Source organism: Corvus brachyrhynchos, unplaced genomic scaffold, assembly GCF_000691975.1.
Source record: "Corvus brachyrhynchos isolate BGI_N302 unplaced genomic scaffold, ASM69197v1 scaffold783, whole genome shotgun sequence".
Classification (NCBI taxonomy): Eukaryota; Metazoa; Chordata; class Aves; order Passeriformes; family Corvidae; genus Corvus; species Corvus brachyrhynchos.
Window position 1 is genome coordinate 1,190,593 of NW_008236979.1, and position 24,151 is coordinate 1,214,743.

Sequence of the window (24,151 nt, forward strand, 5' to 3'; positions counted from 1 at the left end):
TGGTTTTTTCAGTTCTTTGCAAACACACTTGTCCATATTTCTCGTGTTTGAGCCACGTTTATTGTGCTTGTAACTATGGAGCCACCAGAAATAACGTGTGCTAAAATCCATTTATGGCACTGCAGTCTCATCTGACCAGTTCCTCAAGGCAAGAACTGAGTCCCACCACACTGACAGATAGAAAATCTGGGATGTTATCTAACACTCTCGAGGCAACACATGTCCTCAGAACACCCCTGCAGCCAACAAGGGCCCCAAAAACCTCCTTTCTGCAGCCTGTGCTGCTGCTCAGAGCTTTCCAGCCCCACACAAGAGCACTGCCCTCAGAAGACACTCTGGGATGAGGCAGGAGAAGCACAAGACCAGGTTATTCCTGCGGCAGGTGAGCACAGCCCTTTGTACCTGCACCTGCTTGGAAAACGCAGATAAGGCAAACCTCAAGTGCTCCCCACTTTGGAAGGAACTAAACACTGAATCCCAGCTCCTGGCTACTGTTTAATTTCCAACAAGAACCTTTGCAGTGATCACTGACAATCCTGGAGAGAAACTCTGAGTAACCAGGCTTTGCAAACCCTGGGGCTGACCATTTCACAATGAAATAAACACTACTGCTCTGCAAAGCATGGCATGAGTGATCCTCCTGCAGCTGTAAGAGATCGAGGCAGCAGATGTTTTTCTAAGTATAAAATCCAAGGTCTGATCTAATGAATAGGAAGAAAGAGTTAATAATTTATTCACTCCCATTTTCCCCATGTTTGACAAATGATGTATGAGCACTTGGGCAGATAAATTTCTAAGAAATAGGGGTAGAAATACCATGGGAACACATTTATGGGTATAGACTTCTGAATGAATTTTTTTTTTAAGAAAAACCCCAACCCTGTTGTATCTTTGAATAAACACAAGCCTGTAAAAAATTAAAAGCATAATTAAACACAAGTTTGAGGTTCAGCCAGAGAGACCTGCAGTTCTGAGTCCTGCAAGTCTCCTGGGGACTTGACACGTGGCAAGGAAAATGTGAACAATGCTGGGAAGCTCCACAGTGTCCCAGGAGAGAGCCACAGCATCCTGCAACACCAGAAATCCAGTCCTCTCTGCCTGCTTCCTATTCCAGACTACACCTTTTTCAGGATTGTAGAAACATAGTTGTGCCTTAATTTATCACTTTTTTTAAAAATCAAAACCCATCCTTCTCCCAAAGCTCCCAGCTGTGAGGCCCCAAGGAGCAGAGCAGCTCCTCCAGGCACAGAGCAGCCTGCATCATACTGAGGGACCTGCATCCCAGCCCTCCCAACAGAGAAACAAGCAGCTGAAATCCAACTAGCCATGGCCTAAGGAATTGTCCATTTATTCTGTCTGACCCATGTTATTACAGTTTTGAAAAAGAGCAGCAGACTAACTGATAAAATCCTAACTCAATTCTTTTCCACCAGCTCTTAAATTGAAGAGGGAAGACTGTTCCTTCCTCATTTTGAACAAGTGTTAAAGCTTGTCAGTGCACTGGGGCATGTACTGATTCCACTGACACAAACCTATTTACACACCAAAATCCCACTTCAGCTAAAGACAAGAGCACTGAGCTCTAAATCCATATCTAAGGTGGTATCTTAATAAAAAACAAAATTTAGCTACTGTTTAAAGAAATAAACTCCATTAGCACAGATGATAGCAGTGGAACACCTGGTATCCATTTGGTCATTCCCAGAGGTGGAGATTAGGGAACATCAACTCTGCAAACATACAAGGCCATAAAGCAGAGCCAAGCTGACAAAGCTCTATAAGTGGAGTCATCTCAGGTCTCATTTCTTCCTGAGCTCACTTACAGCCTTCTCCTAAACAGGTCCAAGGGCTTCCCAGACCTAGTCCTGTGGCTTTGCACAGGCTGTTTTTCACCTTTTAGTTGATGTTTCTACTAGAATAATCTATGGAGCTTTGCAGTATTCCAGCCATATCCCAATGTCTGGAGGAATTTTGTATGGTATTTGTATACATTTCCAGTGTGTTTGCTCTCAGTTCATGACTCAAAGACTTTTCTCAAAGCTGGGGTTACATGGCTAGTATAGAAAGGATCCCAAGGGTTACACAACTGTCCTTCTACGTCTACTTATTTCAGCAAGGAAATTAAAGGGATACCAGGAAGTCGAACTCTTTCACTATGAAAAGAATATACCAAGTCCACTGAGAGTTTTCCAAAAGGGATAAGCCTTCAACAGACCCAGAAAACACAGGAGCATTTCACATCTGAAGTCACTTGACGCAGGGCAAGGAAGGGCATTTAGAAATGATGTGGTTCCCTACTAACTCCCCCAGTAGAGGTCCTACACCCCAACTATACAACACTGAAAATTAAAGCCTTCCCAGCCAAGCCAAGATACGCAGATCTATACAATTCTCTTTAATGTCCCACTCCTGATGAGTTGCTGCCTGGGAATTACCAGCCAGCTCCAATCCTATTGTGGGCTCCAGCTCACTGATTCAAGAAATCTACGTCCATGGATTTTGGAGCTATCAGAGAAACCAACCATTAAAGTTGTTTTCCAGCTTAGCTGTAAACTATAATCTGAAATAAATATTCCTATCTTTCTAGGAACATTTCCAAGGACAAAGCAGACTATAAAAAGTACATGCAAAATCTACACATTAATTCCAGGAGCTTCAAGGCTGCATCGTGAGTAGTTCAGTTCTGGGGGTTTTCCCTTGTACCTTGTCAGGTCTGTGGCTTCTCACAGCACAGGAGTGTGAAGGGGAATGGCAGCTCATGTTCTCTAGTCTTCATGCTAATTCTAAAGTAGCTCCTATACATCTGATTAGAAGTGTAGCCTCAACAGGAAAAAAATCACCCTGGATTTAAGCTGTGCTTTAGTGTATTTATGGCCCCCCAATCTCCCGTGGAGCAAGCAAACACAAACCTGACTCATATCTGTCTGGCACACACAGCAGTCAGGGATACATCCTGTAGAAACAACAGGCACTCTGTTCACCTTGAGAATATTCAGCACCAGAGGGCTGAGTCTGCTACTTGCTAAACAAGTGGGTTAGCAAATCCTAGCTGCTTCTCTTTCTACTGTTCCAGATGCTTGGAATTTGGATTCTTGCCCTGTTTCTGCTCAGTGCAGCAGAAGGTAAGCATATGGGGTTAGTGTTCGTATTGCCTTTCTCTGCTGCTGTATTTTCCACCTATTTTCTAGGTATTATTCTACACCCTGCTGCCTTAAAACTTCCTGATTGAGGTTAATGTGGTTCACTTTCCCACACAAGGATGGTGAGATGTGAGCGTGCGTGTTGTCTTTCTTCTCCACTCTGGGAATCCTACCCAAGGACTGAACAAGAAAAACTGATGTTTCCTATCTCAGAACAAAGATACTGCTCTATTAAATATAGGGAATTATTTCTTGTACTCTTCTTAGTGATGGAAATGGAGAAGAAGCCTGGGGCAGGGGGTGGAGGCAGTCTAATGAGGGCATAGCTTTGTATTCAGCAGAAGACACTTCTGTGGTAAAAGACTTCTCACATACAGTCAGCTGTTCAGCACAGCCTCAATTTATTGCTGATCATCTGCAATATTTTGGCCTGGCATTAGGAGAAACTCATCAGCTGTCTCTGCCTTGGGCAAAGCAACAGCTGAGGGAAGATATCCAAGGTATTGAACAGGATAGCACAGAGGAATGCCTCTGAAGACTTTGTTGATGAACAATAGGGTGGCTTCTTTCCTCGGGGTAACCTGCAGCCTCTCAAGATCTAGGAAATGGCAACTGCTGGTCTGGGCTGTCTGTAAGCTGTGGGATTTTCAAGGAACCAAGAGACCCCCAGAGAAGCCATGCTCTGAGTTCTGACCATTCCACTGCTCTGCCTGTTCACGTATTATTGATCTGATCTTCATGCTACAGGCGATGAAGTTTGCTTTGAAAGGCTTGGATGCTTCACAGATGATGTGCCATGGTCTGGAACTACGGAAAGGCCAGTCTATAAATTACCATGGAAACCAGAGAGCATAGACATTCACTTCCTCCTGTACACAAGAGAAAACACTGATGACTTCCAAGTAAGAGCTGTAGTGGTTTAAACATTAGTGAACCACATGCAAAAATCGTAAATAAACACAGACTCCTGCTGTGTTCCTGGAAAGTGTTAAAAATGGCCAAAAGACCACCTCTTCCAGCTCCTTGGCAGGGTCCCCACTGAGAACTACTGGGAAACTGAGCATTTTGGGGTAATTTTTTTCCACAGATAAAATCAAAACACACTGAAGTCTTGTCTGCTCTAAGACAGGTTCCAAAGCTTGCTTTGAATGCAGATACAGACCATAAGCCTTCATGTGAACTCTTGCAGATGAGTTCAACATTGCATAACTTCTAAACACCTGCACAGATAACCATAGTTCAGGTCTTTGCAATTTTGAAAACCTATTTAAGAAAATCAGATTTTAAGAAAGCAGATTTAAAGGTTTATTAAGTTACTATCTATGCTAATTTATTATTTTAAAATCCACATTAATGTAGGAAGTCTCTGCAGTTGACAAGTCAACAATCGAGTACTCAAATTTTAACGCAAGCAGGAGGACCAAATTTATTGTACATGGATTTGTAGACGATGGAGAAGAAAACTGGCTGTCAGACATATGCAAGGTAGGTACCACAGGGACACCCTTAGTTTGCATTTATAAAAACATTCATATAAATTGCCTGTTTTCTCTATTTCTAACCAATTTTTCTCATGGTATTGTAGTGATAAGAAAGAGAAAAAATAGGTCACATTTTCAGATTGTTACCAAACTGAATATGTAGCTTTGCACCTTGAAGAAAGGCATGAGGTAAAATGCATTCAGTTTTTCTCTTTAGTGAAGTGAGTGACAGGAAGATTTGACTCAGTAAGTGCCCTTTTTCTTGGTAAAAAGAACACAAACCCTGGAGGAAGATACTGGATAGGATTGGGGTGATTCCAGAAATAAGTGCAGACTCATAGCTCCTGCATCCTGTTTCTACAGCCAAGAGACAGGTTTCCAGATGTGGAAGGTCTATCAGAAAGGTTTGGGCTGCCACGTGGGTGCTGAGGCTGAGCACACGGGCTGGCCATTACCAAAAGCAATAAAGATGTACAAATGCACATCCAAAGGGGACCTCAAGGGGAGCATTTTGAGCACAGCTTTCAATCTAGGACTTGCTATGAGCACTGAATGTAGTAAAGCACTCTGCTTTATTGATTTTTGTGCTAATTCCACAAATTATTTCTTAACCCTGTCCTTATGCAAAGTGCAATTCCAGCTTGAGGTTTTCTCAAGTCCTCCAAACATGTTTATATTGCAGCTGTAGCTAATGAAAGCCCCTAGTCATACAGCACAGAGCAAAATACCAGTTGGTGGCACTTTGGGGATAAGGTTTTTCAACCATTAACACAACTACAACTTTTTAAAATTATGTATTCCTATTTTACTTATGAGAACACTATGAGTAACAACGTGAAACTAAAATCAAGGTATTTCACATTTATTGCATCCCCATTGCCTGCTTCTCTTTGATACTAGATCAAAAGAAAAATGATGGATGATTGCTGGATTTGTTAGTTAATAATTTCTTTAAAGAGTCAGAAGCAGAATGACGTTTTTATAATTTTCTGTCTTACATTTTGCACTCTTAAAATAGAGGGTTTTTTACTGCAGCTTCACAATCAATGAGATAGCTCACAATTTGCTTCAGCTTGTCCCTTAAATCCATTTGATCCATTTTCCAGGATGTAGAGGCATGAGGTAAGTCCTTAAATTCTTTATCTATTACGGTAGCCTGTGTTTTATCACAATACTCTGGTTTATTTATATTTAGAAACAAGTTGGTCTCAGTGAATCTTTTCAATAAGGAGTGGAGCAAAGGGGATTGTGAATACATCAATCCTCCTGTGTGTATCTCTTACTTGCTTTCCTTCCTATTAAGCAATAATCCTATCTGCATATTGATTTTTACCACTTCTGGCATGGTCACAGACACTTTTATTGCCCTTTTCATTCTTTGTCAGTTGTTGCCATAAACTTTAGCTGCTAAAGCAAAATACAATCCAGCTCAGTGGAGCACAGAAAAGCCTCTGATTCTGTGGCAAAATCTCTGCCTGCATATGCATATTTCCAAATAAAGCCATAAACCTGAAATGAACACCAAGCACCCTCTTATAAAAACACATTCTCTTTCTTACAAATCTGCATCAGAAAACCACTCTTGACTTTTACAGTCAAAAGTATTCTAATTGAATTTGAGTTAAAGCAGTACTTTTAAATCACTGAAATGAATAGGTGCACAAGTAGAGGTCTTATTTAGTGCTACATACCAAGTTTGACTGAAAATAAAAATTGAGAGTTTAATTCTTGATATTGCTTTCTCTTCTGTAAAAAATACTGCTCTGGGTATTTGAAATGATTACTACATTACATATCACCCTATTTCAGCGTTGTATGATCACAGAAACCCCTCTGAGCACACATCCATGCTACAGCTTTGGTTTTCAAAACATTCTCATACCGGTTCACACAACGTTTAGTAGTTGAGCCACAATGAGCAACATGAACCAATTCCACACTGTATTTACCATGGTTTTTACTTTTGTTTTACAAAACAGAGGATGCTTACTGTGGAAGATGTGAACTGCATCTGTGTGAACTGGAAGAGAGGTGCAAGGTGTCAGTACACGCAGGCATCGAACAACGTCCGTGTTGTGGGAGCTGAAATCGCTTATTTTGTAAATGTTCTCATGGTAAGAGTCTGCTGTTTCCAAAGCTATAGCTATAATGCTGATTTGAAAGAAATACAGCTCTGGAACGTTCACAAATGTGGATGTAACCAGCAGAAAATATTGTCCTCTACTCCACAATCAGTTGTGGTGGAAACAAACCTTCTTTTAAAACGAGAGGACTGTGTGATAACAGCAGGGCCTGCCACCTTAGGGAGAGGAAATTCTACAAGGCATTCTCTTGGTACAGCCAAAGAGTTACTCTGTAGATGTTAACAAAAGCAGAGTAAAATTTTAAATGTGCAGAGATAATGGATATGGCCAACTGCTTTTTTGTGGAGACAGAACCTACTAAAATCTACCAAAGAGCTCACAAGAACACCAGAAAACCAGCTGGCAGCACTGGCTGGGAATAAGCAGGATCCACCAGCTGCCCCAGGGAAAGCCAGGGTGGACAATGCCCAAACCTACAGGAGGTGCCACATGCCCCCTTTTGCAGCCAGCTTCACATGGGAAGTGAAGCTTTGTTTGAAGCCTTCTCTTAATCTAATTACTTTCAACACACATTTCCCATAAAAGGACTATAACTAAAACCAGAGAGTGTGGTGGTTCTAGCAGTGCTCTGACCCACCTCTCCCTCTCCATATCTGCATTGCAGCTACTGAATTCCTGTCCAAAAAGGCTGAAGGCATCTCTCCTCTCAGGCCTCCCCAGCTGTGCATGGTGCTTAACCTGCCAGGTGTAAATAAGAATTCCTGCCTGGCTGACTCTTGCAAGCCAGACAAGCATTCTGTGACCCTTAAGGGGCCCTCTGCAAGGATACAAAGCCTCTCAGGACTCTTGACAAAGCTCTCTGGACTTATAACAACCTCCAAGCAAGGGCAGCAACTGAATAAGGAGGTTTGGGAAATGTGTTGAAGTTACAGAAGTAACTGGCAGACAGATGCTGAAATCCTGTAGAAGCTCCTGAGTCAGCAGGCAAACTGAAAATAGATTTTCACCCCCTTTTAAGTCTTCCCTGTTGCTGATGCAAACAGACATGGCAATGTTTATTTATTGTTGTTTTGGCAGGATGAATATGGATACTCTCCAGCTGATGTTCACATCATTGGCCACAGCCTGGGAGCACACGCTGCTGGCGAGGCCGGCCGGAGGCGCCCAGGCATTGGAAGAATAACTGGTCAGTGACTGCAGCCACACTCGCACTAAAGCCACCAAACAAAATGCTGCTACTCACTTTATGATTGCATCTGTGGGCTGCAGCGTAGTCGGGGTAATTGGAATATTGTAGAACTCAGCCCCTTCACACAGTGCCCCAAGGAGCAGGGCTGTGGGAAGTGCAGGAAAAGAGTGATGATTATTTTGTTTGCACGTGTGTTACACAGCAAAGGGATTTTTCAATATGTTCAGCAATTCCAGAGGTTAAAGCCGTGGGTTTGGTCTCCTTATTTATCACACAGGCAATGCCAAGGGCCTTGTGCATTAAGCAGAGTGGCCTTTCATGCATAAAAGACAATTCTGGATATTATTAACACAACCCTTTTCAGTTGTTACTTTTCCTCAGGGATTTCATGCTTGGTGAACCTTGGATTAATAGTCTACAAAATTTAGTTTAAAAGCAAACCCAAAATGTGCTGCCCAGGGACAAGAAGAGATGCAAGTATAAGGTAGCAAAAATTGTGCCATTTGCAAGACTTTACAAGCACCTGAAATTGCTGGAGCAATGGGAAACAAATTAATTCCATTTTCTGCTAGGTTCAAAAGCAAAGTTTGTTGCTTCAAAACCAGATGTTTTTCCCAAAATCTGACTGGAGCCAGAAGTAGATGGGCAGGTTTCAACACCTTCAAGCAGGTGGGGTGCTATCAGCAGAAATTCCTCTTTGAGGACTCTCAAGCAAGGGACTCTAGAAACCACGCAGATGGATCAGTTACTTGGGATGCAGACACAGTAACCTCAGTTCAAGCAATTTTATTAAAGAGAAGTTCAATTAAAAAAAAAAGTTAATTCCAAGTGTTAGGATTCAATATTGCTGTAAGTATGTAAAGCAGTAAAATTTAATAAGCTTCCTGCAGGTGACTTCCTGGGAGAAAAGCCACTTGGTAAGAGAGAGCACACATCCCCATTTTATTAATGCCTGTGTTACTTAGATATAAGGAACCATAGGCAACTATATTAAGTGGTATTCATTATATGTAATCAATCAGTGCCATGTAAAATGATTCTACAGCTACATCTCTTTATTTTTTATTAAATACATAACACTACTCTTTTTCTCTCAGGACTGGACCCTGCACAACCTTATTTCCAAGGCACCCCGATTGAAGTCAGACTGGATAAATCTGATGCAGACTTTGTTGACATTATCCACACAGACTCAGCTCCCACAATCCCTAACTTAGGTGAGTATGGAGCTCTACAGTACTGATATGAATTATTTATGCCCTTAAGCGTTCTGGTTGTCCACCAAGGCTGTTGTGCTGTGTCACAGACACAGAACAAATACACCACTTTAGTCACCAACAGCTCCTGTCCTAAAACACCTTGCACAGGCAGACTTTAAGCCAGCAACTACAGGTATGAGACAACATTAATTTAAAACATGCTTACCCCTGTTTCAAATGCTTCAGGTTTTGGCATAAGGTCAGCCATAGGACACATTGACTTTTTTCCAAACGGAGGAGAGCAGATGCCTGGGTGTGGGAAGAACCCTGTTTCTCAGATTGTAGATCTCGATGGCATCTGGGAAGGTAAGTGTGTTGTTTGCATTACGAATTCAGGGGAATTCAAGGTGTAGCCACTTATCTTTTCTTAATTCAGGTGTTTTACATCAGCTTTTGGTGTATCCACCAGCAACGGCAGCTGCAGACTGCAGTGAAACTGTTAATATGCTCAAAGCACACCACTTTGCCAGAGCTTATTAAAAAATAAACAAGACAAGGGTTTGCCGCTGGAAAATGTGTTTCCTCCAAAGGATCTAATAGCAGAAACAAAAGTTGCTGGAGCTGTGCCAAAAGATTTTGAAGGGTCTGTAACAACACATTGTGTTTTGTGCCTGATCGCCCAGCAGCAGCACTGGTGGAATTGGGCAAATATGTTCACAGCTACTCCTCTGAGAGTGTCTTCAGCTGAAATTCTTCTGAGATAGAGCAATTAATTCAATTCCTTGTTAAGTTACGATTACAATCTGAGTTGCATTGAAGTGATGTCATTGTGCCTATTTTTAGGCAGCTAAAAAAAGATTGGCATTGGCACGCAGTTACTCAGATACGCTGTTCTTTGTTGTTTTACGTGGTTCTAACAAAATCTCGAAGTATCAGAGAATTCCTATGCGTCTTTCTAAAATTAAATTGCACATAAGATTAAAAAAAGATAAAGAAAAAAACCCGAAGATTTCTGCTGTGGAGATTTTTCAGTACATTATCTGAGCTCTTTCTTACACTACTGCAAACAATTTAACTCTGGGAATCCATTAACTGATTTGTGATAACTAGCCTTTTACTCCAGGTTTTATTCAGTGCAGCTGGAGACATTACTTTTTCATTCTCCCCACCCCCCCCCCTTTTTTTTTTTTTTTTAGAATAAACTTGTTATCAATAATGGGGAATTAAAACACAAAGAAATAACGGCGTTGTATATGGTCTTCTTTTTAACCTAAAGTCAGGAAAATACAGGCAACACAAAGGAAAATAATATATTCATTATTTTAATTTTAAGAGTCTCCCTTTCTTAAGCACCCCCCAAATAATAATAATTTTGTTTTGAAGCCCTCAGCTGGAGCAAATCAGCACTGCCCTAGGAAGTTCACTGTTAAATACTTTTCATTTGGTTTCCTTTTGTTATGGTAATGAAACTGTTGCCTACAAAAGACCTGCTTCAGGCAGCTCTCGTTTCTATTGTTAAACTCGGTCAGATCGCTTGAATAAGTGTTTTTTGAGGGGCAGGGGCTGGGCTGAGCTGCACAGTTGGTCTCCACAAAGCATTTCAAGTTTGCATTTTATACCTGTTGAGCCAGTGACATTCCTTGGGGCATGAGTGCATCAGAAGCAAGTACGGTTCCAACCTCATGTTTGATACTCCAAGAATTGTAACGAGATTTGGAGGAGGAATGATGCATCTCAATGACATGGGTTTCTTTCCTTGAATGGTAACAGAAAAGAAGAACTAACCTGGCATCTTTTCACAGGAACTCGGGACTTCGTGGCTTGCAATCACTTGCGGAGTTACAAGTATTACTCGGACAGTATCATCTACCCTGACGGGTTTTTAGGCTATCCTTGTGCTTCATATAATCTTTTTCAATCAGTAAGTATTTCTCAGAGCTTCGGGATGGACGCTATTGAAAACAGTGGCCCTTACCTATGCATCTGAAAGTCAGTTTATTTATGCTAGCTCGCACCCAGTGAGTGCACCTATAAGAGAAGTGTCAGACAGCCTAAAGTGCCACAGCTTGTGCAGATAGCATGGGTCAAGGTAGGAAAAGGCAATAACAGCCAGGGAGAGCCCTGGCTCTGTGCTGGTGTGGCAGCCCTGAGGCATTACTGTGGTTATCGTGGCTTCCCCAGACTCCTCTGCTGCATCCAGGCGGGGAAGAGGTGAGGAGGAGAGACTGTCCCTGTAAGGGCCAGATGTCTTTATCAAAGAGCAAGGAGCCCTCAGGTGAGCTTTCAAGCACAGCTTAAGTTCCTGATTTTTTGAAGCAACAAGAAATAAAATAACACGCGATAACCTGATGGGGTCAGTCTGTGATCAAAGCACTTTGGTGACTGAAGATGGCCCCAGGGACAGAGCAGTGTTTTTTGGGCCAAGGTCAGGAAGCCCTTCTTTGTCCCACACCAGCAGACAGGGAGCTACACTCTAAGAGCTGGGTCACTTCTATTACCTTTCTCAAGTTATGGCAAGGGTTACTCAGAATTTCTTGCTGTGGTACAGGGCCAGATGTGGGTATATTAAAAATAAATCCATTGACTAATTTTTTTTCTTTTCCTTGTCTGACTGGATAATGTTATCAATAGATACCTTTGCTTTCACTAGGGAAACTGTTTCCCATGCCCAGAAGAGGGATGCCCAAATATGGGTCACTATGCAGACAAATTCAAGGACAAAATTAAATCAGATTTCCTGAAACTTTACCTGAACACTGGAGAGGCCAGGGATTTTCCTCGTGAGTTTTGAATGCTTCCATTGCTACATACTCTTCGTAAAAATTTTATTTTCCTGTTGAGCAATTAACTTTAGCAGATGAACAGATCTCATCACAGTGCAGTGTCTCTTCAGTTCTTCACACTTTTTTCTCTTTTGCTCCACCACTAATGCCAGTTTGGGCCCCTACAGTACAAGAAAGTTGGTGACAAACTCTAGAGTCTAGTGGAGGTTACTGAGATGTTTAGTGGATTGCAAGGTGCAAGGAGAAGGGAGGAGAGACAGTGCACAGAAGTTGCAGCAAGGGGAATTCTTGTTTAGCAGTATGAGAATCACAGCCACAAAGGCAGTGGCTAAATGCAAGAAGAGGGGCCCAGGGAAGCTGGGAAATCTCCATCATTGGAGATGCCAAAAACTCCATTTGACAAAGGCCAAGAACAAGCTGGTCACAGCTGGCCTCGTTTCAGAACTGGATGGACAAGACAACCTCCTTTACAACCTCAGTTATCCTAGACACCAGCTCTCACAACACAGTGCTTAAGTGGCCTTTGTAAACACAAATCCGAATCTTCCTGAGCTCCTTTTGCTAATTGCACACTAAAAGGAAGTTCCCACCCACAAAAATTATTTTCCTGGAGCTTCAGGACTTTTTCATGCTGCTTAGATTCTGTCTGTATCCTTATTTATCCCTAACACCCCCTTACTTCCAGCTTCACTGTGTATGAAAACCTTAATGGTCAAAATGCTGAGATTTATATCGTGTTTACCAAGGCATGGACTAGTTTTCTCTTTTTTCTCTCCCAGAAAGTAACACAAATGTCTTCCATTTCTCATGTTGATCTCATTAGGACATAATGACAGATTTGATTCACTGATGTTTTGTATCTTCTGCTCTCAACTAACCTGTACAGACAGGAAAAATAAAAACCCCTAGCATCTGGTATTTTAGAGACTGTTTCTCCCTGGGTACAATCTAAGTCACTGCATTTCTTCTGTGCAGTTTGGAGGTACAAAGTAACCGTGACCCTCTCTGGAAAGAGCAAAGTAAATGGATATGTAAATGTTGCCCTGTATGGCAGTGGTGGGAACACAAGGCAGTACCAGATCACCAAGTAAGTCAAAGAGTCAACAGAAAGGAATTTTTTCTTCTAGAACCCTTAATTTGTGTTTGTAGCTAATAATTCCGTTTAAATTGATCTCATGAAGAGAGAAACAAAAAGGCAGCAGATCAGGCCCACCTGCCTTTGCTGCCTCTGAAAAATAGCGATTTGGGATGAATTTCATCAGAAATCTGGCAATAGTGTTGCCAAGGTAGAATAAGATAAACAGTGTCTCTCTGCTGAATTTCTACCCTCTTGCCACCACAGCAGAGCCTTTGACAGGACTGGTAATTAACAGTAAATGCTGCCATGCCTCACATCCATAAAATGCTGTTTTTCACAGGGGTACCCTCAAACCAGACAACACTTACACAGCTTATATTGATGCAGAAGTTAATGTAGGAAAAGTTACCAAGGTTAAATTTCTCTGGAACAACAACTGGATAAACCCAACTTTTCCTAAACTGGGAGCTGCAACTATCACAGTAGAAGTTGGACAAAATAGAACAGAGTAAGTATATTCATTGTGAAAATCTTGAAAGTTACTTGAGAACATAGGTGGCAAAATTAAAAGTGGAGTGGAAGCCTTTTCACAAGAAAAGTTATTTAAGGCATTAAAAGGAAAAGATCCTCAAGAAAACCTTTTCTTTCCTTCCTTTCAAGACACTGTTCATCCATAGTTCATCTCACTACTACTTCAACCCTTTGCCTTAAATAACCTCAAAGAAAAAGTGAAAATGTTTCCAGGCTTTAGAAGAGCAAACTTTCTGTATAACCCCTTGGGTGAGAAAAATTAATGCTGGCTTGGATTGTCAGCATCGTTCTTGCCAAGCTCCCACAGTCCACAAAAACAGGCTATTTGTGGGTCTGGTTTGCCATCAGCTGGAACCAGCAAAGTATTCCACCAATATTGATGACCCCTGTTGTCATGATTGACTAAAGAGGATTCTGATAATAAACCAGCCTTCCAATGAGGAGCACTAACACTTGGAGCCTGCACTGAAAGGCTACGTATAAAGCTGAGGGAAAAAGGCTAAAATTGATTTCTCTAGACTTTGTAAAATATGGCTTGGATGTTCAGATTATAGCAGCAAGATCCAGTTTTACTAATTTGCCTGGACTTTTAAATATTAATTCCTTCATTTTCTTGATCAGTTATTTTATTTTATCTGCACCATTATTTGGTATCTAGAACAGGAGCTACAGTGTAAATTTTAGACCTAACTACAAAGGCACAGTTAAAATTCCATCACTTAAAAGACAAAATGGGAGGTGGAAACAATTTCAAGCAAAGTGAAATGGTCACAGCCCAGCACCACTTGAAACTTAAAGCACAGCTCCTAAGTCTGGTTGTAGTTTCTAATGCCAAAGCACATTACTGACATTCCTGTAAAAAGGAACTCACCCTTCTACTGACTTGTGGCCTTTGCACAAGTAGTTGTGGCCATCTGTATAGAGATGGTAGCACAAAACCTGGGAAAAACCCCAAAAACTGTAAAATTAAAGTAAGGCAGGCAATGAAGCAGAACAAATACAGGCCATCAATGATTTCCCCAGCAGCAATATTTCAAATTTAGAAGCTCAGAGTTTGCTCTGTTCAGTTGTGTCAAATGACAAATCAGGTTAACATCAAAATAAATCCACTTGTGTAATTTCAACAACTGCTGACAGCTCAAGGTGCTTGCGTTTGTTTTATCCTCAGGTACCATTTCTGTGGTTCTGAGACTGTGAGAGAGGATGTTCTGCAGACTCTGACTGCTTGCTAACAGCATATTTGGATGCCCAAATCCTTGCTACCAATAAAAGCTACTCATACCTAAAACACTGCAGTCTGCAGCTGTAAGACTGGTGGTGTGTGTTGTTTTGGGTGGGTTTTTGCTGGTTTGGGAGGCAGAGGTTAAGTCTGTGGGTACCTCTCTATAGACAGAATTTTTAGAGTAGCTTGAGGAGTGAATGTGCCAAAACTTGTTGAAGAATTCCCCTGCTTTCAGCCTGATTCAAAATAACTTCAAGCAAGAGGAAAGGGGGCAGGTAACAGAAACAAATTCATTTCTGTCCCCATGTAATCCTGCCTCATCCCCCTCAGCATTCTGCTGGACAAGGGTGCTGTGTCTCCTCTGCTGCCAGAGGAAGCTCATCCTCACTGATAAAACCTCACAGAAGTGCTGGGGATCTACTGCTACACAGACCTACTGCTCCTGGGGACCTTTTCTCAGTTTCTCCTGAGGTTCCCCAGACTGAAGCACGCTGCTCTTTATATCTCTCTGGGTGACCTTTCCTCTCCCAGAACACCCTGTCCTGAAGGACATCAACCCCTCAGCAAGGCTTTAGATTCTCCGTGCAGTGGTGGAGATGGAAAGCAACTTATTTTGTGTTGGAGCACTAATTTTCTAGTAAAAAAAAAAAAGAACAATGCTGTTTTGTTCTTTTTTTTAAATTGAGTGCATTCTGCCAGCTCTCACAGGGTGATGGGAGGGAGATGGGGGATGTAAATAATAGAAGAAGAAACATCAGCACTGAAGATTAGCAACCCGTGGGTATGCTCTGGGCTGAAATAAGTTCTTTACATAAAAGCCAAACTGTTCCTTGCTTTAACACAACTGAAGGGAATATCCTCCAGCAATTTCAGTTTTAGTCAGAGACATGCAGGCTTGCTTCTATGTTTAAAAACCTTCTAAATTGCACTTGTGCTTCTTGCCCAGATTAAAAGGCACTATTTGATTTAGATTAGATGTATGGAAGAGGTTCTTTATTATACGAGTGGTAAAACTGGCACAGGTTGCCCTGAGAGGTGGTAGGTGCCCCATCTCTGGAAACATGTGACACCAGGCTGGTTGAATTTGCTGAATTCCTCGAGTATTCCCCCGTTACATTCCTTCTCTCCCTGTGCAGCTCCTCAGGCAGTAGCAAGTGCAGCAAGCTCACAGCAGAGCTCTCTTTGTGTGTTGTCTTCCCAGTCTATGCTGTCCAGAAGGACACAAGCCAACACCTATTTTGTCTCCAGTTTTTCCCAAATGTGGTCAGTCTTACAGTGGTAGAATGGCCTAATAAATTCAAGGATTGGAGTTCTTTGTCCTGCATCAGGCTGTGGTAAGTCCAGCTCTGGGTTGCTCCTGCAAAGTCTTCCTTGGCTTTCCATGGCTGCATGGCCTCAGTTGGGCAGGAGGAAGAGGATCCAGCCACATGAATAGAGGCTTTCACACTTCCTCCAGTCCTTGGAGGAACACACAAACCCTCTCCAGGGAGATAAATAGTTGTGGGTTTATGCATAGCTATAGACATGGGAGCTGGCATCAGATGCTGGATTTTCATGTACCCCACATCCCTTTGGCATCCCCTGCTTCCTTCTGCCTTCCCTGTTTGTCTCTCCTAGGATTTGATGTCCTGATCTCGGTGCCTCCTGCTGAGGAAATCTCAACAGGGTTATTAACTTCCTAACACTGCAGAAGAGTTTCTCCTTTGTCTTTTGTTCCATTACCTTGGAATAAGCAGATTCTTGCCTACACAATTGTTTTGACAGTTACGATATTCTCAGCATTATCCTTTGCCATAGCCACTTCAGCAGCCCATGTAATTTTAACAAACACCTAACAGAATCAAGACGTTAAAGTTGACAATAGCATAATAAAAAATCTCCTTTTAATAATGAACTGGAGCTGCCGTCATCTTATTTTAGCAGAGTAAAATCTCTCCCCCCCTCCCAAACACTTTACAAAGCTATTACATAAAGTGCAACGTTAAATGAACAACAAATTACTTTCCCTTTAGCTAGCTCTTAATGCTAATGGTGCTATTTATTCCTGACCTTTTGAAATATTAGATTTTTTAAATGACAACATAAAAAGATTTCTTGTTTGAAAACGCAAGCGACTTTAAACCACATGTTATTACTTGTAAGTATAGCATGCACATGCATCATTCATTTCAGTGTCCCATTTAGGGCTAATTGGTATATATTTCAGTTGACATATATTGTTCTCCTGCAAACGTGTCAAATTCCTTAACGATGGTGGTGACAAAAGCAGAATGCTTGAGATATATAAATTACGCTCTTTACCATATAATCATTCTTATCTATTGGGAACGCTATTTGTGACAAACCATGTTCAAAAATACACAGCAAATTGATTATTTTTTTTTTTTCAACTTTAATATCACTCCATTCATGGCAGGTCTTTGATTGCATCCTTAAATGTAGAAATGTTTTGATTTTTATCTGCATCGTTTTGAAAAGCTCACTTTATTTATTAAAGGAAGAGTAGCACAGCGAGGATCTTAAAATGTATCTTTTGTTATCAGCATAAGAAAAAAAAATGGGCAGTAATTGTGGATATAGAGTGAGTAATTTGGTGAAAAACGCTTTGTGCTCTAGTTTAGGTTTTATAATTCCTGCCAGAAATTACTATTATTTTGTTGGTGGGCAGCATTGCAAGAAGAATTTTAAATATTTTAAATATGGGAACAACTTGGGCCACGTATTTCCATTACATTTTAGATTACTGTGTGTGATGCACTTTTCCCCTTTATTACAAATCGTCTTAGAATTAGAGAAAAAAACATAAAAATCGAAGATTTCATGTGACTCTAATTATTACTGAGATATAGCAGTGCTCATTGTTGTCTTTAGACAATGCTGTCCACAGTCATTACTTTGCTCCATAAATCAGTAGCATAATGAGGTTCTATCTTTCAAGAAATATTTCAGCGTATCTTAATTTGGCATTGATGAATTCTCCTTCCCGAATCTCTCGAGGGTTTTTTTAATCTAGTTTGTCATATTGGAGCTTTCATCACCTAGCCCCAGCTGACACTGTTACAGCTGTGTATTTATTTCCATACCTTCCTGGGATGTGTCCTCAGAGGTTGCAAATAGGAATTTTATGATGTTATGCCTTGAAGGCTGGTTTTTCTTGATTGGAGTGTAAATCCCAAACTGTTTTGCCCCACTCTCATCCTTCAGAAATATATACTACATGTGGTTGTATTAAAGTGTGGAAAAACAAGGTTAAATTTGCTAACATCTTGTTGCTGATATAAATTGGGAGCAGTTTCTTTGACAAAAGAGATATTCACTTGAAGAAAATACCATTTTTTTTCAAAGAAATTATATAATAAGTTCAGACACCCATTTTTTTTCCTAAAATTTGAAGACAAGAAAAAGGTGAAATGTATCCCTATTTTTAATTGGTCTAAACAGGTCAGCAGAGGGCAGAGGAAAAAAGGAGAGGGTTGATGTGATGCTCCACAGCTCTAAATGAAAAAATACTAATAGTGCCCTATGTGACACTTACTTCTGAACTGTGCTTGCAGACAAACAGAAACAAGAAGCAAAGCACTCTTTAAATTAGTCTAAATGTTGTGTTCAATTTCACCCTAACAATTGGGTGGCTACTGCACTTGCTATCACTTCGGTGACCTATATTTTGTGAGACCCAAAGACAAAAGTTGCATTCAAATCCCTCTTTGTGCTCTGGCCCATGGAATTATTGTTGTGTGTTTATCCTATGAAAAATATTACCTTTAATTGCATTAAGTAGATAATGGCTTCACATCTAACCAATTAGGGAGGTGAAGGGGGGGGAAAAAAAGGGATCTAAACCTCCACAGTAATGCATTTGTTTAGATAATAATTCACATTATTGTAATTTAGCGTGTAATTTATATAACCTAAGTCTCACTTCCTTGTGAAAAACAACAGCAATGAACATTACTGGTGGCATGGGTGCCTCAGCTTGGGGTGTGCAGTTTCAGAGGATGGATTCCCTGGGAGTCCTGATTATCCTCTTTGGAAAGTGAGGCCTCTCCTGGGTGCAGTACCATTTCTCACTCCGAAGAGGTTCTTCATGGAGGAGGAAGAGATACAGTCATCACCTTAGCTATATGGGATGCAAAACATGGGATAAGCTTGTGTATGTCCTGCCTGAGGTGATGGAAGAGCAGAAGCCACCCCTTCCTTCTCCCAACAAGAAGCATTCTCTCTTGGGCTACAGCCCAGGTCAGGCTACAGAAACTATCACAGAAGCTGCTCAAAAATAAATTAAACAAATTCTTGGTTTAGACTGACAACCTTTTCTGCATTGTCTTTAATTCTTTACCCAAACACCAGCCATCTCTCATTTGATGGGGGGAAAAAATTCATCTGGAGGGAAGTGTGCAAGAGTTCTCCACTACCCTCATCTCTCACCAAGGTGCTCTCAGTCCCTCGGGGGATTGTGTGACCTGACCTCATATCTCTTTGCAACTTTTCTCATTTTCCCCTTGCTTGCAATTTAGAAATCAGTGCATCTGACCATTTTACAGCCCTGCAGAGGCACAGCAAATTCAGTGGGGAGTCACAGAGAATGTGTTTGCCCCTCTGCACCCTCCCTCTGCCATCACCCACCTCCCACAGAACGCGGGGAGGGCTTGGCAAAGGAGGCTTCTTCCCTTCCTTAAGGACAGACTGTAGATCCTCAAGCCTTTGCTTTAACTCCAAAAGGAGCCAAAATACCTTTGCTGGGTCATGAAAATCAGCCTCTCATTCCCTCCCACGGAACCTGAATTAGGAACCCTCTCCCAGTGGCTGTGACAGAGGGGACATTGCTCATGTGCCTTCCCTTGCTGGCTCTGAAGGGATGGCAACACAGCAGCAGAAAGAAGCTTATTTTATTGCATAGGACCCTCGTAAGGTAATGAAAACTTCTTTTTAACCAGGGAAAATGTTCAAAGTGGAGAGCAGAGTGACTGCACCAAAGAATAATTCTCCTTTTGACCCACAGAGAAAGAGGTGCCTAATGAAAGTATATGATCACGGACAGTGTGAAGATAACTGTCTGATCAGATAATGGAATTGTTTTCAGTGATAAGAATGAATCCATTACTAATGCAAATAACTATAATAATTATAATTTGCAATACAGTAAAAATCACCTAGTCTACCTCCTCCTCTGACAGGAGACTGTATAATAAATTATAGGCTGAGAAAAAAAAAATCAAAGGGATAAAGGTTAAAAGATTAAAAAAAATTCTGAAACTTAAAAGCTTAACAGGGAAGTCAAGGCCTGAAAGCAGAAATTGGTGCTATTAAATAAAGCAATTGTGAAGAAGGAGATATTATGGAATTGATTAATAAACCAGAAACCAAGCATTTCCTCGTATCACTACCTCTTGTCACAGATTTCAATAATTCTGAAAGAACAAAAAATTAAGAGTTGGCGTATAACAAGGAAATTAATTATTTAAATGTAGGTGAATATGCTAACAGTACTCTGGGAAGATGAATATAACTTCACACACAAAAAGCCCCCAGAAGGTTCAATAAATTTGAGGAGTTTCTCCAGTTGCTTTTGCTTTGCTTTAGTATCCAAAACTGGCCCAGTTGTTCTGGTGCTCCCAAGCAGGACTGCTCATCTACAGGGCAGATCTTTTAGGGTTTTCTGGGTACACCAAGATGCTCATACCAGTCCCATAATCTTCTTTGTTCATGTGAGGTATTTTGGGTATGGAGACTGTAAAAAATGCTTAATTTCAGCTTTGGAGGAGTAGAATAGAGCAGATGAAACAAATCCTGCATGCAGTTTGACCTACAGTGAGCTGTTTTCTTGTTTACAGCAGCTCTGCTTTCTCCACTGATTAAGCAAAGAGGAAATAGTGATGCACAAGGTTTGTCACTCACTGTTGGCATCACACCAGTCACAGTTTTAGGTGATGGAGCATTGGGAATCTCCCAAGAGATCATATGGTTCTTCCACAGCCATCAATTTGAGTAAAATAGCTATTAAATAACTGAGTCTAAAACAGTCTTCCGACACTCTTCATTTAGATCTTCATTTTCCAAAGGTCAGGTTGTCCCATAGCAGCCACAGAGAAAAGCCAGAGATTTTAATGACAGGGGTGTTTAAGGGACACTTAGACACCCAGAGGTGCCGACACTTAGTCCAAAGTAGGGGTGACTACTACCAGATTAAATTAATCTTTAACTCAGAGTGGAACCCGATTTTCTGTGGTTGGAGTATTTTCCCGCATTTTAAATTCAGAGTAAAAAGCTCAATGTACTCTGCCAAAACCTCCCCCTCAAGTCATTCATGAAGTCAGAGATTTCTCACCCTCTCTGAAGTTTTTCATTACAGCACTTTTCATGCAGCTGAAAAGCTCAACACACTTCAGGCCTGCAGAGTACAAGTAGCTTATCAGAACTTCCACAGTGTAGGAGTTCAAGGAAAATGTTTTAATGGTGCAAATTCCAAAAGCAAAGTGAGTGGAAAATTCACAGTCTGCTTCATAACCATGACTTGTGGTTACCTCATCAGTGCCATTTATCCAAAACACACCCAGCCAATATAACATTAACTACTGTCACAAGCTCCTAAGATTTAAACACATACCTTTCAGCTTAGACACAAGGAGGAAGGCCTTTAATCAATGTTTGCAAAAGACAAAACCACAACGTGCCTCAAATACCCACATCCCATTTCATTGTTTGTTGGTGCTGGAGAGGGATGCTCCCAACACGAGTCCTTCACGTGTGTTCACACAGAACAACATCAGCATCAGTTTCCAAATCTCCTCCCAGCAAGAAGATGCTTATCTGCCAGAAACCAGCATCCATTGCCTAATCCTCAAAGCTCCCAACAGAGCCATAAAAAGCATCACAGGTCTATAAAACATGATTGAAGGACCTGGCATTTAATTAAATAATCAGATTCAGGGCATGCATGAAACTGGTCCTCAGATATGTCAGAAGATGTCAGGGCAGGAATGAGATTAATTGTTCTCATGTTCTCTAGGGGTAGGACAACCACAGAGAGTCAAAGCTGACACTATGAGGAAAAGGAAACAAACTGCCCAGCAGGTGACCCCAATTCAGCATCAGAAGTTTTAAAACCAGATTAAACAAAAATTGGGAATAGTTTAGGCAGAACTAATATTGCTTTGCAGCAGAAGGTGATATATGACTGATACCTGAGGTCCTTTCCAGCTATATGAATCTCCTGTGAGGCTCTGACAGAGCTGCAGTTGCAGTCAGCAAAAACACTGGATGGATCTGAACAGAGAAGAGAAAAAACCTGGATTATTATAAGCTACTTCACTCTGAAGGGGAGAAATTAAAATTGCTTCGGTTGGATGTGATCAGTGTAGTTGTCAACATCCCCTCAGTCCTGTAACATCCTTGATAAATGTGTGGCACTTTTTGATCTTCAATCTCATGTGTTTCACCCATAAGACAAAAGAAAAGAACTATGACATTAATTTAAATGTGCTTTGGAACATCCTCAGTGATAGTACCTGATTCTTCAGCTGCCTTACACAGTTATCAGGCTAAAATGTTGACCTTGTTTCCTGAGTAGACAAATCTATTCTCCTGCCCACTGTGTAAGGGATTTTTCATGGGCAAGGCTGTGTGTTCACAATCACCCTGCAGATAGTACTGCTACCCAGACCTCTGCCAACACAAAGAACATAGGGAGCAAATCATGCGAAGAAGGATGCTGGAATGTTGTTTGTGGAAAAAACCCCACATTTAGATACAACTCCTGCATACATCATGCAGAACCAACACCTTTTCTGCTGGATTCTGCTCCACTCACAGTGAACCTCCTCCAACTCCACTCATTTCAAGGAGTCATCTAGGCCAAGTTTTGGTGGGGGGACACAGCTTGAGAAAAAAGATCCATCATGATTGTCACTAGATGAAAAATAAACCTTCAGAGCAATCCATTACCTGCAGCCTTGTGTGTTACCAAGTGCACAGCCTGCAGGCTGTTTGTGTGTGAGAAGCACCCGGGCACCACCGAGGCTGCTCCTTGGACTACAAAGGAAGAGGATGTGTTCAGTCTGGTGTCTGCTCTTATCAGCTGATGGCAGACGGAAGTTCCTACTAGAGGTGCAGAGATTACTCCTCAAAGGGAAGGAAATACTCCTTGTTGCCCTTAGGAAAGGGAGAGTCACCTTTCTAACTCCTTAGATTACTGCGGTTTAACAAACTCTGGCAATCACAGCTGTCTTACCACTCTCTGCTTTGAAACCATCCCTGATCTTGTAACTGCTGGAGCAGCACTCCAGTGCCTCTGTTTACGCACATCAGGTCCTGGTTACACACCTCTCCAGCCAATTCCTTTGTTTCCTTACACTCAGTCTGGTATCATCCTCCTTTGACGTCTCGGCTCTGCTGCAGCACACAATATTCCCCGAGTAAGCTTAGATTTATTTTTCATTTCCCCATGTCTGTGTCAGCTCACATGTGGACACTGATAGAAGGATCATAGTGGCTGCAATCTACCAAGTTCTTAATTTTTTTTGCCATCACATGGTAATGAACACCATGTCATCATTCAGTAACTTCTGCTCTGGGCACAAAGCCAGAGCTCCTGGGATATGGCATCTAGTAAACTTTTCCCTATTATTGCAATCCCTGAAAAATGAGAAAATATGTACTACTTTAAAATCAAAGCCAGCACATAATCAACTGTATGTTAACTAAAGAGAGAGTACAGAATTTCTTGTTTGCAGAAAAAGGTTTGCAAAGATCAATTTCTTTGCATCTGTGGAACTGCACAGGCTGTGGTGGAAACTCCTTCCTTTTTTGAATACCCACATTCAAGGTGGTTTCCTTCTTAACTTGAAGGAAAAAAGCTCAGTGCCTTATTGTGACTTTGCATTGGTTCCACCACAAAAATGTTTTGGTGTGTTAGAACACAGCAAGGCATGAATGAGAATTAATAAAGCAGAATTTATTCCTAAAAAAAGTTAAGTACAAGACTGGCAAATAACAGGCCTGAATCCCAGACACACAAAGCATCTGCAATTCTCACCAATTTATCCAGGCTGCACCTCTTGAAAATCAACCAGTTCTTGCACTGAGTAAAGGAGCTCTGGGTCCACTGTCCCTAAGACAGAGCTGGACACTGCTGTCAGGGAGGCTCTTTTACAAGTGGTTTTATTGCATAGCTATTCACATGAATACAAAATCTGCAAACTTCAGTAAGGACTTAACGTGATTTTGTAGAACCAACAACTTATAAAAAATCCCTCAAGTTGGGGCTGTAACTTTAAATTAAAAAACACTCATATGAGATAGCCTTAAGATTCAGAAAAGCCCAGTGTAAGGACCAAATTCTGAATGCACACACATGAAACCCCACTGGAATCTTCAGCAATGTGGTAGAATACTGAAAGTAAAATTTGGTTCTTAATGTGTCTCTGAAGACTGTAATTATATTTC

The 24,151-nt window shown here is 41.3% G+C and overlaps 1 protein-coding gene across 1 annotated transcript; it reads left to right on the forward strand.

Moving 5' to 3' along the window:
* Positions 1 to 3,014: 3,014 nt before the first annotated feature.
* Positions 3,015 to 15,305, forward strand: LOC103611810 (inactive pancreatic lipase-related protein 1). The gene is made up of 12 exons (XM_008629378.2): positions 3,015 to 3,122; positions 3,888 to 4,042; positions 4,500 to 4,625; positions 6,601 to 6,735; positions 7,783 to 7,891; positions 8,992 to 9,111; positions 9,340 to 9,459; positions 10,896 to 11,014; positions 11,744 to 11,873; positions 12,852 to 12,963; positions 13,295 to 13,462; positions 14,654 to 15,305. The coding sequence occupies exons 1-12, from the start codon at positions 3,074 to 3,076 to the stop codon at positions 14,715 to 14,717; spliced, it is 1,407 nt and encodes a 468-aa protein (XP_008627600.1). The 5' UTR covers positions 3,015 to 3,073; the 3' UTR covers positions 14,718 to 15,305.
* The last annotated feature ends 8,846 nt before the right edge of the window (positions 15,306 to 24,151 follow it).